The following is a 17,681-nucleotide window of genomic DNA, read 5'->3' as shown; positions in this document are numbered from 1 at the left end:
CTTTCTGTGTATTTCTTTGTATGAGCATTTAGACTGATACCTGTTCGGTGTTCGGGCCTTGCATGATAATACTTCGGGTCATGTCTACGACAATGTTTTTCGGAGCTGCGGGTCGATGATATGATATTTGCCAATGACTCCTGACCATTACACTCTTTCTCATTGTTTTATTAACAATTTATGTAGTTATCTTCCACACGTCGATTTGTCCTCTTAGATGCCTACCATCGTTTTTGAGAAACCCTCAGTTTCAAGGGATCTCTTCTGGACCCGTCTCTTTCGAGAAGTTATTTCAAATAGAGGATTCAAGTAGAGGACAACTAAGTGTCTGCAAAGTTTTCAGAAAGTCCACTTGGTCATAGATAGAAATCAAATGTAATGTGCTATCTAAAGTAGCTAGCTAATACAGTCGGGCTCTAAATATGAACTCAAGTCTTTGTCTCTACTGTCCTGTAAGTTCCAGCCAGTCTTTATAGTCTAATTCCGGATAGCACCACCCAAGTCTTCGCCAGATATCTGAAAGCAAAGCAGAATTAAACCTCCTGTCCGCATGTAAATCGTCCATCTTCAAGGGCTTTTTAGAAGATTCAAAACACTAGAAAGAGAGGGGAAATAAGCAGATCATGTATGTAGGAATATGCTGCATTCGGAAAATAGAAACGAATATGTACAGTAAAACAGGAATCAGCAAATGTCAGCAGACGCTCTTAAACACCCCAGCCATGTTGGACGAACGCTGCAGAAAAACAGACCAAGAGATTCATGCGTAATAAGGGACATTACTGAAAATTTGGCCAAGAGCAGAATCCAGAATGCCTCCCGCCGATTGCTGATGTCCTTTCTTTTTCCATATCCTCCCATACATGCATTGCCTGCAATCTGTAAAAGCTGGACAATCCAACTATAATAGGTAAGAGACGGAAACGGAACATATTGCAGACCGCAGAAGAACAGACAAATTCTGGCCCTTGTGACAACCTTTCGAAACTGCTTTTGCTAAGGTCTTGAAACAGCGAGACTGAAGATGCACAAATGCGAAGGCTGCGCATGATTGAATAAACAGGAAAAGTGAGGGGGTATATTTTTTTTTAACTTCCATACCCAAAGAGATCATTTTTTGCCGCGCCTTGCAATAATTTGAATTCCCATCTTTTCGACATTTTTGCCTCGTAAATTGCCTGCCCAAATGCCGTACGCCTCCCTTCGACGTGTTGTGATGAAGCGCAGAAAGTAAGAAATTCATGACTGCAGTTACAAGATTACAAACCGTGACGCGAGCTGGACTTGTACCACCAATCCTCGTTGATCGTTTTCATCATCATCATCATCATCCGTCATCAAGTGAAGTTCGTCGGTTAACCATTTAGGGCTATTATGCTGCGAAGAGTTTAACAAAGCTGCCCAGTCATCAAGCTTCTCTAAGAAACCTGGACCTGCTGGGTAACCTGTCGAAGCGAGTCCGCCGCAGAACGACGGACAATGCCACCAGTGACGGGAAGTTGAGAACCGACACCCATGAGGAAAGTGTCAACCTCACGGGCAGCTTGACGACCCTCGTTGATGCCCCTAGATTCGCAAATTAGTCTTCAGGTCTATCTTGAAAATAAAGGAATCGAACTCACCAAACGATCAGGGACTGTCCACGTCTGCAGTCACCAGCAGCGAAGACACCAGGTACATTGGTAGCATAATGACCTGGGCTGGTCTTGATGTTCTTACGAGCATCCCGCTCAATGGCATCTCCCAGAAGACGGTCCTCAGGCCCAAGGAATCCCATGGAAAGTAGAACCAGGTCAGCTGGGAAGAACTGCTCGCTACCCTCGATCGTCTTCATGTCCCAGCCACCAGAAGCGCTCTTGGTCCATTCAACACGGACGGTGTTGATGCCCTTCACGTGGCCATTGCCATCATCGACAAATTCCTTGGACATGACACAATATTCACGCGGGTCCTTACCCATGTGGGTCTTGACTTCGGAGTGTCCGTAGTCGACGCGGTAGATACGAGGCCACTGTGGCCATGGGTTGTCGCGTGCACGCTCTGGTGGAGGCTGGGGTAGCAGTTCGAAGTTGGTAACGGACTTGGCACCATGGCGAACAGAAGTACCAATGCAGTCATTTCCGGTGTCACCACCACCAATAACAACGACGTGCTTGTCCTTAGCGGAGATGTATGCGCCATCTGCGAGGCCAGAGTCCAGGAGCGATTTGGTGTTGCGATGCAAGAACTCCATCGCAAAGTGGATGCCCTCGAGCTCACGGTTGGGGATCTTCAGGTCTCTAGCCACTGTGGCTCCGGTAGCAATGATAACGGCATCGTTAGACTCACGCAGAGACTGCAGAGAGACCTCGTTGTCTGGACCGACCACAGTGTTGGTAACGAATTTGACACCCTCAGCAGCCATCAGGTCAACACGACGCTGCACAATCTTCTTGTCCAGCTTCATGTTGGGAATTCCGTACATGAGAAGACCTCCGATACGGTCTGCGCGCTCATAGACGGTAACGCTGTGGCCAGCGCGGTTGAGCTGATCAGCAGCAGCAAGACCAGCAGGACCGGAGCCAATGATAGCAACGGTCTTGCCAGTGCGGTTTGCTGGGGTTCTCGGGACTATCCAGCCCATCTCGAATCCACGGTCGATGATGGCACATTCAATGGACTTGATACCAACGGGGTCCTCGTTGATACCCAGAACGCAGGCACCCTCACAAGGAGCCGGGCAGACACGTCCAGTGAACTCCGGGAAGTTGTTGGTCATGAGCAGGCGGTTCAAAGCATCCTGCCACTGGTTCTGGAAGACAAGTTCATTCCACTTTGGAATGATGTTGGATATCGGACATCCGGTGTCAGACTGGCAGAACGGAACACCGCAGTCCATGCAACGAGCGGACTGGTACTTGAGCTCGTCCTCATTGAGACGGCTAGAGAGCTCCGCCCAGTCACGGGTACGCGTCTTCGGATTGCGGTACTTCTCGCTACGCCTGGTGTATTTCATGAATCCCCTCGTCTTATCGAGGATGAGAGCGGTTCGCTTCTTCTCGGTCTTGGAGTCGCTCACGCTGTCCTCGATGTCCAGGAGGTCGCTCTTCTTAGACTCCGCTTCGTGCTTGTGCTGTGGCTTCTCAGTGGTAACGGGAGTGCTTGGCAGCTGCGGGAGAGAGAACTCAGCCTTCTTCGCAGCCTGCGCCTTGGCCGCTTCCTCCTCCAGAACCCGCTTGTAATCAGTGGGCAGAACTTTGACGAAATGAGGAAGAGCACGAGTGAAGTCGAGGAGAATACGGGCAGCCAGCTCGGAGCCAGTGTAGTGGTGGTGATCCTCAATTAAGCCACGGACGAAGGCAATCTCAGCAGGATCTTCGAGGCCAGTAACTTCAACCATCTCCATATTGACCTTGGAGTGGAAGTCTTGGTTCATGTCCAGGACATAAGCAATACCACCGGACATACCAGCAGCGAAGTTGCGGCCAGTAGGGCCCAGGATAAGGACCCGACCACCGGTCATGTATTCACATCCGTGATCACCGACACCCTCCACGACGGCCGTAGCTCCAGAGTTGCGAACAGCGAAACGTTCAGCAGCAACACCACGGAAGTAGCAAGTACCTCCAGTCGCTCCGTAGAGACAGACGTTTCCGACGATAATGTTCTCCTCGGCCTTGTACACCGCGCCCCTAGGCGGGTAGATTATCAGGCGGCCTCCGGACAAGCCTTTTCCGACATAGTCGTTGGCATCACCCTCCAGCTCGAGCGTCACACCCGGAGCCAAGTAGGCACCGAAAGATTGACCAGCCGAACCCTTGATGTTAGCATGAATGGTATCCTGGGGAAGGCCAGCTTCACCATAGCGACGGCTGACTTGGTAAGACAGGGTGGCACCCAGTGCACGATCGGTATTGACGATATCGCACTCAATTCTGCAAGGCAGACCCTTCTCCAGAGCGAGCTCCGACTCAGCAATAAGTTTGTTGTCAAGGCGAGTGTGAAGACGGTGGTCCTGCTTGCGGACATTGTACGTCGCGACACCAGGACGAAGGGAATGAGCCGGAGTCAGGATAAGAGACAGATCAATGTTCTCCTGCTTAGAAGACCGGATGTCGTCTCTGATCTTCAACAGCTCAGCACGTCCGACCATCTCATTAATGGTACGGAGACCAAGCCTGGCCATAATAGCACGGAGTTCATTGGCCACATAGTAGAAGAAGTTGATAACGTGCTCGGGAGTCCCCTGGAACTTCTTCCTGAGCTCTGGATCCTGAGTAGCAATACCAACCGGGCAAGTATTCAGGTGGCACTTCCTCATCATCACGCAACCGAGGGCAATCAGAGGGGTGGTTGCAAAGCCCCATTCCTCAGCACCAAGCAGACAAGCAATCGCAACATCACGTCCGGTACGGAGTTGACCATCGGTCTGGACAATAACGCGGCCACGGAGGTCATTAAGAACCAAGGTCTGGTGTGTCTCTGCTAGACCCAACTCCCATGGGAGACCCGCGTACTTGATACCAGTCCATCGGGAGGCACCAGTACCACCATCGTGACCAGAGATCAAAATGTGGTCGGCCTTAGCCTTGGCAACACCAGACGCAACGATACCAACGCCGACCTCGGAAACGAGTTTCACCGAGACTCGGGATCGAGGGTTAGAGCACTTGAGATCGTAGATAAGCTGCTTGAGATCCTCAATGGAGTAGATATCATGGTGCGGTGGCGGAGAGATCAGGCCGACACCAGGGGTGGAGTGACGAGTGCGTGCAATAGGTCCAGAGACCTTGTGACCGGGCAGCTCACCGCCTTCACCTGGCTTGGCACCTTGTGCCATCTTGATCTGCAGCTCGTCCGCATCGGCAAGGTAGCTGGACGTGACACCAAATCGGCCAGAGGCAATCTGTTTGATAGCAGATCTCATCGTGTCTCCATTCTCCATTCTCTTGCTGCGCTCAGGATCCTCGCCTCCCTCACCGGTGTTGGATTTACCGCCAAGACGGTTCATCGCAATGGCGAGAGTGGAATGAGATTCCATGGAGATGGATCCGTAAGACATGGCACCGGTGACGAATCGGCGAACGATCTCAGTCCACGGCTCAACCTGGTCGATGGGGATAGGGGTGCGCTGCTCGAAGTCGAAGTCGAGCATACCACGGAGGGTGCAGTTCTTGATCTGCTCATGCTCAGACCTGGCATAAGCTTCGTAGGACTTGTCATTCTTCGTGCGAACAGCATCCTGAATATTGGCGATGCTGACAGGGTCGTTAACGTGAGGCTCGCCTCCATCGCGCCAGTGGTATTCACCCGATTCTGGCAAGCCAGGGATCTCCACGATGTGACGCGAGGGATAGCCCCTCTCATGGAAGGCAAAGGCATCCTGTGCAATCTGCTCGAAAGTCAGACCACGAATGCGGCTTGCAGTACCAGCAAAGCATCTATCAATGACGCTGTCATCAATACCAAGGGCCTCGAAAATCTGAGCACCCTTGTAGGACTGCAAGGTCGAGATACCCATCTTGCTCATGACCTTGAGGATACCGCCGTCACAAGAAGCCTTGTAGTTCTCGATGACCTTTTCATCGGACAGCTGTTTCCTAATCAGCTTCTCGCGGTTCATCTTGAGAATGCACTCCATAGCCAGGTAGGGGCAGATGGCATCGGCACCATATCCCACCAAGACACACATGTGATGCACCTCACGAGCCTCTGCAGTCTCAACAACGAGCGCGGCCAGAGATCTCCACTTGTTGCGGACAAGATGATGATGAACGAGACCAGTGGCCAGGAGAGCGGAAACTGGAACACGATCGGCAGAGGTAGCACGGTCAGAAAGGATAAGAATCTTATCGCCGTTCTGAACACCCTCAGTTGCAGCATCACAGATGGCATCGAGAGCGTCCAGATAGCCCTGGACACCCTTCCGCTTCTCGAATGTAATATCGATGACCTTCACGGGCCAGTCTTTGTGGATCTTGGTAATGTTCTTCAGTGCCTTGAGCTCGCTAAGGGTCAGGATAGGAGACGGCAAAAGGAGACGGTTGCACTGAGATGGCTCCATCTCAAGCAGGTTGCCCTGGGGACCGACGTAGCATTCGAGGGACATTACGACGGCCTCTCGGATGGGGTCAATGGGAGGGTTCGTGACCTGCGCGAAGAGCTGACGGAAATACTCGTAGAGCAGACGAGGCTGCTGAGCCAAGCAGGCCAATGGTGCATCGTTACCCATGGACCCAAGGGCTTCCTTCGAGTCTGCAGCCATAGGACCCAAAAGTAGGCTGACTTGCTCAAAAGAGTAACCAAATGCCTTGAGACGAGCGTCATTCTGCACAGTAGAGTCGTCCAGGGGGTAGCTAAGGTCTACACTCTGTTCAACCAGCTGCTTATTGATATCAGGCAGGCTCAGAAGTTCCTTCTCAAGCCAGGCGCCAAAGTCATGGCGGTGGGAGACAGTGTGCTTCAACTCTGCATCGTCGATAATTCTGCCAGCGACAGTGTCGACCAGAAGCATCTTACCAGGCTGCAGACGGCCCTTCTGAATGATCCGCTCTGGGTCAATATCAATAGTACCGACCTCAGACGCACAAATGATGCGGTCATCATCTGTCACGTAGAATCGGCAAGGACGCAGACCATTACGGTCGAGGTTTGCACCACAGTAGCGTCCATCAGAGAAGGTAAAGAGTGCAGGACCGTCCCAAGGCTCCATCTGGCAAGCAGCCCACTCGTAGAAAGCAGCCTTTGCAGGGTCCATAGATGGGTTTCCCTGCCAGGCCTCCGGAACCATCAACATGACAGCTTCCGGCAAGGACAACACGCCGTTGATCATCAGCAATTCCAGAACATTGTCAAAGGCGGCAGAGTCCGAACCACCATCCTCCACGATCGGCAGCAGATATTCAAGCTCATCGCCGAAGATGTCAGACTTCAATACTCCTTCTCTCGCTCTCATCCAGTTCTTGTTTCCTCTGAGTGTGTTGATTTCACCATTGTGGGCAGCCCACCGCAAAGGCTGCGCACGATCCCAGGATGGGAAGGTGTTTGTGGAGAAACGAGAGTGTACAAGAGCAAAATGGCCTTCATAGTCGACGTTGACCAGATCATGGTAGTACTGGTAGACCTGAACTGGGGCCAGTTGACCTTTGTAGACAATGTTCTTGTTACTGAGCGAACAGAGATAGAACCAGTTCGCCAGGCCAATTACATGCGTAGCACGCTTCCGCAGAACATAGAGTTGACGCTCAAACAGCTTCTCGTCAAATTGTTCCGGGTCAGTGACTTCGGGCTTGTTTCCATCGCCATATGCAGACCTCAGTACAACAAACGGCTGGAGGATCACCGGCTCCCGGGAGAGAGCGGCAGGTCCCAGAATAGACGAGTCGCGAGGAACCTCACGCCAACCCAGGACACGCAGACCCAGCGACTCTGCGATCTCCTCGAAAGTTGCGGTGGACTCCTTCAATGCCTCGTTGTCTGGTTTGAAGAACAAGTTGCCAGCGGCATACTGGCCCAACGGGGGAAGCTCGACTCCGACCTCTCGAGCGAAGTTCTTCACGAAGAACTTGTGTGGAATGCTGGTCATCACACCAGCACCATCGCCATCCCGTGCGTCAGAGCCAACGGCTCCTCGATGGGTCATGTTACAAAGCAGATTACGAGCTATGGAGAGATCCAAGGTCAGCAGGGCACTTCAGAATTCTCATAGCAGTTCGGGACCTTACCATCGCTGACGATCTTGTGGCTGGCCTTGCCCTTGATGTGACTGAGTCAAAACGTATTAGGGATTGTCCATAACACAAGCAAAAGAATTTCGGATCAGCCAATTGACGGTATGGCAGCTTTCAACTTACGCGGCAAAGCCTACACCACAGGCATCCTTCTCGAGTTCAGGGTTGTAGAGACCCTGCCTCTCAGGCAAGGCCTCTGCCCAGCCATATCCTTTCTTAGGCGTGAATGCAGAGTACTCGTTGGGCTTCTGCTCTTCGACTATGTCATTTCCATAGATATCCTCCAAGAGACCCATTCTTCCGCCGGCGACCGACAGAGAATGCAGCAACCGATAAAAACTTTGGTCTCTTAAATCACTGTGTTTAGTTCGTGGGCGGGGTGGTGGTCTCCGGAGGGGGTGATGAAACGGGCCAATACAAGATACGCAAGATAGTGTCGTCACGACGACCGGGGTGAACGACAGCGCCGCTGGTGGAAAGGTTGGAAGGATGTCTATCGACCCAGCGTCTGGTTCTTTGGTGGGAGAGTGAAGGAATGGAGGAGGGAGAGGAGAAGAAGAGGCAGAAGAGAGGAGAAGAAGACGTGGGGAGTTCCGGGAATTCAAATGGTCCCTACGGGTCTGAGTTGAGTGGCCGAAAAAAACACGACTGTGGGGTTGGAGGAGGCCTTCCGCCGTGGCAAATTGACCCCGAGCTACGCAGGTGGTGGTGACGGGCGCAGAGGAGCTATGCCTGGATGGTTTGGTACGGGAAGACAGAGTCAGTCTGGTTCGTCTCACTCTCTGGTTCCCCTGCCTCTCTTCATTCTTGCTGCCTTGCCTATGCCGCTTCTGGACGGATACAGTACTGTGCAGCATGCTCTGAACTCCTCCATCTGCGGGCGGCAGCGCCTTCGGAGACATCGCCCCGTTTTTTTTCTACTCAATTTCCGCTGCTACGGATCGTCCTCCGACCCCAATGGCAAGAAGGCCTCTCTGGGCAACCCCTCACTCCAACTTACGTCGACCCGCTGTACAGCTCCAAGGTAATCCTGAAGAGAAATTTCTCCCAAGCCCTCATTTTGTCCGGATGTGTCAGATCCCCCTCATATCGATCTCTACGACGACCACCTGCCGCTCGCGATCGAAGCTTTGTACATACAGTGGTGGAGGTCAGAGATAAGACAGCGCCAGCCAATCAGCGCGCTGGCTTTTCAACATTTTACCCAGAAGATTAGACTCTGGCTACGTCAGGACCCACCGGGTGGGGGAAGCGATAGCAGGCTATTCTGATGCTGCGTAACTAGCTTGACGCTTACCGTCACGCCTCGGTATCGATGGTAAGATTGGCCGTAGGGCGGCAAGGATTCCGCCGAGGACATCACGGTGGATGCTTCCCCGACCGGAACCCAGCGACGCCGCGACGGCAGGCCCGTCCGCCCACTCGCAGGTGCGGGCACGCAACCACTAACATGAAATAAAATCAAATCATCCATCTCCCAGGAGCTGGCTCTGAGCAGAATGCCGCGCGACGGTGGGAACGCCCCCAAAACGCGGACGACCGACTCCAGAGCACGGAGCACGCTGTTCCTCCTGTGGCCACGACCTTCATTGCATCTGATTATTATTGCATGGTCCTACAGAGCCCGAGGCGAGATTGGTCAAACAGCTGATCCGCCTGATAGGCCAGCCGAACCCCAGAACACTCACCACCACAACGGAATGCCATGCCTCCAGACTCCTTCACACGCTCTTCAGAACCACCCTATTTCATTTTCCCGGATAATTACTGGTAGACGACCGAGGTGGGGGACGACGTAGGGATCGTTCCTCCCCTCCTTCAGTCAGCACATAATTCATAGAAGACAGCAACTGCACATGGTGCTCCGTACGGAGCGATGCAGGCTACGCTGAAACCAGCCGTAGTCAACGTCAGGATTGCTGCGATGTACAGCATTCATCTTGGCAGGCACTGAAACTTGCGGCCAACAAGGAGATCGAGTTGGTCGTGGTCCCAAGAAGACTCCGCCAAGGCCAGAGGGCGAACTCGAAGCATTTGATGTCCAGTGCACATCACCAGGGAAGATCTGCTACTGTCCTCCGTACCACTACGCTAGGGCACTCAGTACTAATGTACTCCATGCTTCAGAAAGAAACCATCCAGACGTATGTACCCCGTATTTCTGTGCCCGTTCCTCAAACGGCGTCCGGGAGAAAGCGTGGAATGCGGCCGGGCATCCCAGGTCGGGCGCCCTGCAAACGGCAACTGTTGCACCCTGCAGTAGGCCAGAAGCCGGTCAGCCAAAAGGCAACTAACTCTTCGTTTCCAATGGACGTTACCAGTGCCTACTCCCTTCGTCCTGGTGCGCGTTTCCCCCCATCCACAGACCACTGTCCATCCTTGCCGCGCATGCTGCTGGAACGTGCAGCACGCACTGTCCAGCATGTGTACAGCCCATGAAGCCACGCCCCCCATAGACGTACCCCACGCTCTGCACAACCTCGCCGTACTTTTACTGCATGCCAATACACCCTGTCACAGCTCCCTCGGCAGGCCAAGTGACTGGAACGGGGTCCATCCCGCCCGGAGTGCCGAGGCTGCCATCGCGAATGCCTCCTGTGCTGTCCGACAGCGGCCAGGACGCCAGAGGGCGGCGGTGAGCACACGGATCGACCTTGCCAACGTCTCTCCCCTGCCGAGTGATCCTCTGAAGTCTGAATGCCCGCAGACGCACTAGATACTGCTTACCCCGATTTCGGTGCGCCAGAGCCGCACCTTGCATGCGTGTCGCACGTCCTTATTGGCCGTTAAGTTTTGTCGAGGTCATTCTTCGAGGTCATCGAAGAGCTTTATCTCTACCCCCCTGCCAGATTGCCATTCTGCCTTGTTCGCCCCCCGCCGTGAGAGGCTGTCACCCACGCTAGCTCTACCTAAACAAAGAGGTCCTCGCTTGGCCGGGAGTGGCTTCAGATCTACGATCCAACCCCCCGGGTTGCAGCTATTTGCAGCGTAGGATACTCCTCCCGTACTCCGCACGGAGGACTGGAGCTACTCCGTACCCCGAGCAGGACGATCTTTCATGTGCCTACGATACCCAGTAGTTATATGGATGTCGAGAAAAAATAAAGGTAATATAATTAGTTCCTCTCCGCAGTCATGAGTTCATGACCCTCGACTTTCGCCCAACCGGGAATCTGGGGAACAACTCCGGACTCCTCATAATGGCCCGTTGCCGCTGCCCCTCTTTTTCGCCCTCGACTGGCAGCAGACATCTTATCGGCCGATGAAGCTGGTTCACCGTTCCGGAAACCTCCTACGGCTACAATTCACCAAGCACGATTACGGAGTCCTACAGCCTACAAGCAGTTTGGGCTGCTAGCCAGGGCGATGACTGACAATACGGAGCACAGGTGGCATGACGCTCGGAGGATCCAGCGGGACAACTCACCCGCAGCGTCTCCGGAACCGGGTCCTCCTGCTCAGTCTTACGATGTCCCCTCTTCTTCCCTCAGTCCCCGAACCAGCGCTCCCTACTAATAAGCATCACGTCTTGTCGCGCTGGACTCGTGAGTCGTAAGCGCACGCATGTCACATGACTCCGCCCGCAGCACCCTCCGGTCTCTCCCGACATTCTCGCGAGACGCCTTGTCTCTCCCTTTTTGGCTCACCGAGCAAGGCTTGGAGCCTTGGACGCTGAGTCCTCGGGAAGTTCCGGGGCAGACTGTGTCTATGCCTCTGTGACCGTCAGAGAATGCGGGAGGTCAGTCACCGGAGCACAAAGATCCGTAGTGCTGGACTCCGTATCTCACGAGCGGGTAACCACCGGGGCCGACGACCATGTGCTCAATCCCCTTCCGCAGAAACATCCCTGGCGAACGTGGCGATTCCAAAGGGACGAAAACTCAGACGACACGGGAGAGATGGGAACTCGGTCCCTTCGGTGCAGTGACGGCGCCATCGGCTGCAGGTTGCGGAGTCCGAGAATGCCCACGATACGACATGGGCATGCGAACGGCTGCAACTGCGGCATGCTATCCTTCCTACTACGTAGTAGTGAGCACTCCCGACTAATTCTTATTGACTGGCTCACTGCCAGACGCTGGTGGCAGAGGTGTGCATCCACGGCCAACCTCAGATCATCACTGGTTCCTGGACCTGTCGACTGCACCGAGAACTCCATACACAGAAAGAGCATACCACCTTCTCCAGCAGTCATCAGTGCAGTGCAGTTTACTGTGTGCTCCTGGGAGCTTGACAGCAAATCCCGTTCTGCCGCGTTTGTTCGAGCAAAGTCCGACCGACCGGGCCTCATCATCGTGCCTTTTTAGGCTATTCTGTCAATTTGCATTTTCGTCTGTTTCACCAGTCGCTAAGGCCGCTGAATCAGGTCGCGGCAATCCCTCTAAATGGATGGACAGATCCTAGACTCTTTTCACTATACTAGGGACATCCTCAAAAAGGATGAAACAACGGCTAACTCTCTTGATTCTTGAGTGAGAGACAGTATTATTAGACCTTTATTTTCTTTTAAACTTTACGCTGGGGTACCGCTAAGTCCGACCCACGAGAGTTTATTTATACGGAACACCCATATATGGAACCCCGGGGAACCACGCCAAAGACTAGCATGCTATTCCCGCAACAAAGATTCGAGAACAGTGGCCTGCATTTTCTCCTCCCTGATAGGAGCTTGTCCTACAGTACAATACTGTGCCATATCTTCGTCACTCCCTCCCCTGCTACCTGCTGTCTTGGCGGGTTGCTATTCTATAACCACATGACTTTGAAGCTACTGGAGGGTACCTGGACACTATGATAGGTCGCAGACCCTAGACAAAACCAGCCTGGGTTGCAATTTAGCAAAAGCAGCAAGCTAAGTGGCTTGAACAGGGGGGAGGGGGGTGCCGAAAGATATGGCAACCTAGTGTACGTCGTGGCTTCTCGGCCGGTCTTTCGGGGATCGGCTTTACATCGGGCGAGACAGACAGACACTAAGACAATGTGTAAATGGATTATTGGTAGATTGATAAGTAAATCTTAGGCAGAGCCTTGCGTGTTTCTTAGTAGTCACTAGGGGGCCGACAACGGTCATCATGAGCATGGGTCTTTCCATGAGTCAAGACGTACATGCACATGTACAGGATGTGCATACATATCATCGGACTTCTAGTTAAAGACAAATCTGCATTACTCCTTGAAACCTGAAATGAGGATAGAAGAGAAGAGAAGAGAAGATCTCCATCTCTCCAAGTCATTTGAGATTAGCAATCATCTACTGCACGAAGCATCACATACTTACTCCAGAGAGCCAGTCCCAGACCCACCACCGCCCGCCAGACACACAGATAGACAGACGGAAAGAATACCCAAACGCGGCAAAACCAGACGGACATTCATTATTATTAATATAGGCCATGGATAAGATCTACATTTACCCGACATAGTGAGTCAGTGACTCGCATACCGGATAATGCACCTTGGTAGGTGGATTGGGACTTTGTTTGACTAACTTTGTTCAATGATTTAACTAACTACCTTATCTGCTGAACGTGAGAGATTCAAAGATCTGATTAGATTTGATCATACCATCTAGATTAGATGCCTCTCAACCTATGGTGTACAGTATACGGGCATTCTGCTTGTGCTGTTTTATCTACTTAGTCAGCTAAGGATTCTCGGATCCAGGAACAATCCAAGTGCAGGCCCTGACGAAAGTAACCAGCCATGGCTACCTTAGTAATGACTTAGTCGATTTCAATCACTCATTCCCTTTACCAATCAAAGATGATAGGACTCTTACTTGATCATTGTTTCTTGTTTCGTTCATCGCTTCTAGACCGTCCAAGTGATGCTCCACCAAGGGATTCGTGACCAAGAATATCCTCATTTGTATTAAGACAAATCATGTTTATCCTGTGTGTGAGACTCTCTCTTGGAGGTTTAGTGCCTAGGTAGGTAGTTAACGTAATCCACGGTCGAGCGGTCCATTTTCTCCGCACCCCATTTATTTAATATATTCATCTTTCTACACGTCTCTTTTCAACACTACCATACAAAATGCCTCTTTCTCAGGAGAATCGACTTCAAATGGCTATATCCGCCTCTAAATATAAAAAAGTTCGATCAAAAACAAGAGCTGCTGAGATATTTGGAGTACCCAAAACAACTCTTCTTAGACAAATCAAAGGAATCCAACCACAATCAGAAACACGCACCAACAGCCATAAATTGCAAGCTGTTGAAGAAGAAGTTCTTCTAAAACAATTGCTAGAAGCAGATAAACAAGGATTTCCAATCAGACCAGAGTTGCATGGAATGGCACAGATACTACTCCATGAGCGACTTCAAACATCTACTGCAGTTCTTGGTATCAATTGGGCCTATAGTTTTGTCAAATGTCATCCTCAGCTACATATATGATATAATTGTTGAATTACATATCAATATGCTAGACAGGAGGATCTAAAAGTTATAATACCATGGTTTCAAACTGTACATGCAGCTATTCAGGAACATGGCATACATGAAGATGATATCTGGAATTTTGATGAAACTGGTTTTGCAATGGGCCTCTGCTCTACTTCTAAGGTTATTACTGCAGTAGAATGCAGTGAGAAACCTAGAAGAGTTATCCAGGGAAACCGCGAATGGGTTACTATCATTGAAACTGTGAGCTCAAAAGGAGTGCATATACCACCAGTGATTATACTCAAGGCAACAAATCAACAGGCTGCCTGGTATCAAGAACCTGCACTTTCCAAAGACTGGTGGATTGCAACTAGTGAGAATGGCTGGACAACAGATGAAATAGGCCTTTGCTGGTTGAAAGAGGTGTTTGAACCATATTCCAGACACTATACAACTGGTGCAAAGCGGTTGCTTATTCTTGATGGCCATAGTAGCCATTTAACTGCAGAGTTTGATACTTTCTGCAGGAAGAATGCAATTGTCTGTCTTTGCATGCCTGCACATGCCTCTCATCTTCTGCAACCACTTGATGTTGGTGTTTTTGGCCCACTTAAGCGCGCATATGGAAAACTGCTTGAAAACAGAATGATTGCTGGCAACAATCATATTGATAAAGAAGACTTTCTATCTCTATATCCACCTGCACGCGCTGAAGTGTTTAATTCAGCTAATATATGCAGTGGTTTTGCAGGAGCAGGCCTTAAACCACTTGATCAAGAATGGGTTCTTTCAAAAATTACATTTCAACTTTGGACACCAACACCACCACTACTAGCTGAAGGCTCAATATCTTCTGCTTTTCAAACACCTCAGAATACTCATCAATTGGATTGCAAAGTTCGCAGCTTGCAGAAAAGTCTTAGTACAAGAAAGCTATCTAGCAGTCCAATATCTCATATTCATCATCTAGAGAAGGCTGCTCAAATGGCTATGAATATGAATCTTCTTCTTCAGGATGAAATCAAGACTCTATATGCAGAAAATGAGCAACAAATAAAAAAGAAAGCAAGAAGGCAAGCTGCTATAGGAAATGATACTCTATTATCTGTACAGGAAGGCCAAAATTGTGTTCAGCGGCTTGATATGCAGTTTAATGAGCAGCCTGATAAACCTACACCTGTGCCTTGATGACGCGCTCCACAACGCTGCAGTGGCTGTGGGATAGTTGGACATACTATAAGGAACTGCCCTAGTAAATAGCTTTATATTTCACTATTAGTTAGGCTGATTGAATTTTATTTCTGTGGTTGAAAAGCTTCAAATTTCTCGTGGTTGCATGAAAATGGACCGCTCGGTCGTATGGACCACTCGACCGTGGATTACGTTAGTTACCTAGTTAACGTAATCGGTAAGCGAGCGGATCACCCAACCGAGCGGATCACCCAACGCGTTTTGACTGCCATTTCAAAAGCTGAAGTATTTCAGCCTGCCACCATGCCACCAAAAGCGCGTGAAAACTCAAAAAGTTTAATTGAGCAGGAGGGAAAAGTTCTACTTGCAGTATCAGCTCTGAAAAAGAAGGAAATCCTCAATATTCATGAAGCTGCACATGTCTATAATGTGTCTTATACTACCCTCCAACGGCGCCTAAAGGGGCATACTTTTCGAGCCGAATTACGCGCAAATAGTCATAAAATGACTCAAAATGAAGAGGAATCACTTATACAATGGATTTTATCAATGGATTGACATGGAGCAGCTCCCTGACCATCCCATGTACAAGAAATGGTGAATATCCTTCTTTCAAAGTGTGGAGAAACCACTACCCAGACTGTTGGAGAGAAATGGATATATAATTTCACCAATCAGCATGATGAGATTAAAACCCGTTTCTCTAGGCGCTATAATCATCAGCGTGCCAAATGTGAAGACCCAAAGATCATCCTAGAATGGTTTAATCAAGTCCAGATCACTATGATGCAGCATGGGATTGCGCCTGAAGATATCTATAACTTTGATAAAACTGGCTTTGCAATGGGCTTAGTAGCTACTGCTAAGGTAGTTACAAGATCTGAGATGCTTGGTCGGCCCTTTCTTATCCAGCCAGGGAATTGTGAATGGGTTACATCTATAGAGTGTGTCAACTCTACCGGATGGGTGCTTCCACCATGTATTATCTTTAAAGGAAAGGTCCATATTGAGGGCTGGTATCAAGATACAGCCTTACCAGCCGACTGGCGGATTGAGGTTAGCGAGAATGGATGGACAACTGATCAGATTGGATTACAATGGCTTCAAAAAGTCTTGATTCCTGCTACTACCAGTCGTACAACTGGTAGATATCGACTCTTGATTCTTGATGGCCATGGGAGCCATCTGACGCCTCAATTTGATCAAATCTGCAGTGAGAATGATATTATTCCAATCTGCATGCCTGCGCATTCATCACATCTCCTTCAACCTCTAGATGTTGGCTGTTTCTCTCTGTTAAAGCGTGCGTATGGCCACTTGATTGAGGATAAGATGCGACTCGGTTTCAACCATATCAATAAGTTTGACTTCCTTGAGGCCTATCCACAAGCTCACACGGCAATCTTTTCAGCAGATAATATCAAAAGTGGCTTTTCAGCAACTGGATTAATACCACTGAATCCAGATCGGGTGCTCAGTCAGCTTAATATCCAGCTTAAAACCCCTACACCACCAGGCAGCCGATCAATAGATTCCATCCCAAAAACACCTTATAATCTTAAGCAGCTGAAAAAGCAAGAAAGTACACTTAAGAAGCTACTTAGGGAGCGTATATATAGTCCTCCTACCCCTGCTAAGACTGCGCTAGATCAGCTTATCAAGGGATGTGAGATGGCAATGAATAATGCTATCCTTCTTGCAAAGGAAAATCAGGATCTACACGCCGCACATGAAAAGCAGCTTCAAAATAAGAAGTGATCTAGGAGGCAGATAGAAACTGCAGAGGGATTCTCTATCCAGGAAGGCCAGGAGTTCATTCAACAGAGGAATCAGGCTGATGAAGCTATCCTTACTATCCCTACAGAGCAGGCAGCAGATACAGAACAACGCCCTCAACAGGCCCCCCCACACTGCAGTGACTGCCATATTCTAGGACATAGGCGAACGCAATGTCCGCAGCACAAGAATAGCTAGTTTAAGTAATGTAAAGTTATTTTAGGGGTTGAAAATAGCCTTCCTTTCCGATATAATATGGTTAGGTGATCCGCTCGGTTGCGTGATCCGCTCGCTTACCGATTACGTTACTGTGTACCTAGCTGAATAAGCAGACTCTCGCAAAAAACACCGTAATGGAAATTTCAGGCATACGGTTGAGACTGTACATATAATTCTGTCTCCTACATATACTGCGTAAATAATATTTTACTACGATTGATTAACACGTTTTGTCAGAACCAAAGAAAAAAGCAGAGGTTGCAAGTGACTTTTACTGTGCTGTGCACGTGTCGATTCGGATTTGGATATATGGATATTGGTTGAGACTCGGGACTGGCTACCTAGGTAGTTAGGTAGTTAGTTGTTGAAAAGAGAGAGAGACAGAGAGAGAGAGAGAGA

The 17,681-nt window shown here is 50.1% G+C and overlaps 3 protein-coding genes across 3 annotated transcripts; all 3 read right to left on the bottom strand.

The window, feature by feature from the left end:
• Positions 1-1,418: 1,418 nt before the first annotated feature.
• VTN00DRAFT_7607 (uncharacterized protein) lies at positions 1,419-8,005 on the bottom strand (the record flags this gene model as incomplete). The annotated part of the gene is made up of 4 exons (XM_069434369.1): positions 1,419-1,566; positions 1,623-7,641; positions 7,704-7,744; positions 7,833-8,005. 4 exons carry the CDS (start codon positions 8,003-8,005, stop codon positions 1,419-1,421), a joined length of 6,381 nt encoding a protein of 2,126 aa, XP_069285873.1.
• A 2,195-nt stretch (positions 8,006-10,200) lies between these two features.
• VTN00DRAFT_7606 (uncharacterized protein) lies at positions 10,201-10,470 on the bottom strand (the record flags this gene model as incomplete). The annotated part of the gene is made up of 1 exon (XM_069434368.1): positions 10,201-10,470. The coding sequence occupies one exon, from the start codon at positions 10,468-10,470 to the stop codon at positions 10,201-10,203; it is 270 nt and encodes an 89-aa protein (XP_069285872.1).
• A 1,023-nt stretch (positions 10,471-11,493) lies between these two features.
• Positions 11,494-12,003, bottom strand: VTN00DRAFT_7605 (uncharacterized protein; the record flags this gene model as incomplete). The annotated part of the gene is made up of 1 exon (XM_069434367.1): positions 11,494-12,003. The coding sequence occupies one exon, from the start codon at positions 12,001-12,003 to the stop codon at positions 11,494-11,496; it is 510 nt and encodes a 169-aa protein (XP_069285871.1).
• Between the last annotated feature and the right edge of the window lie 5,678 nt (positions 12,004-17,681).

The sequence above is a fragment of the Thermoascus crustaceus genome, assembly GCF_041956765.1.
Source record: "Thermoascus crustaceus strain CBS 181.67 unplaced genomic scaffold VTN00scaffold_5, whole genome shotgun sequence".
In the NCBI taxonomy this organism is placed as follows: domain Eukaryota; kingdom Fungi; phylum Ascomycota; class Eurotiomycetes; order Eurotiales; family Thermoascaceae; genus Thermoascus; species Thermoascus crustaceus.
The sequence above is the reverse complement of the archived record's forward strand: the minus strand, read 5'-3'. Positions and strand labels throughout refer to the sequence as shown.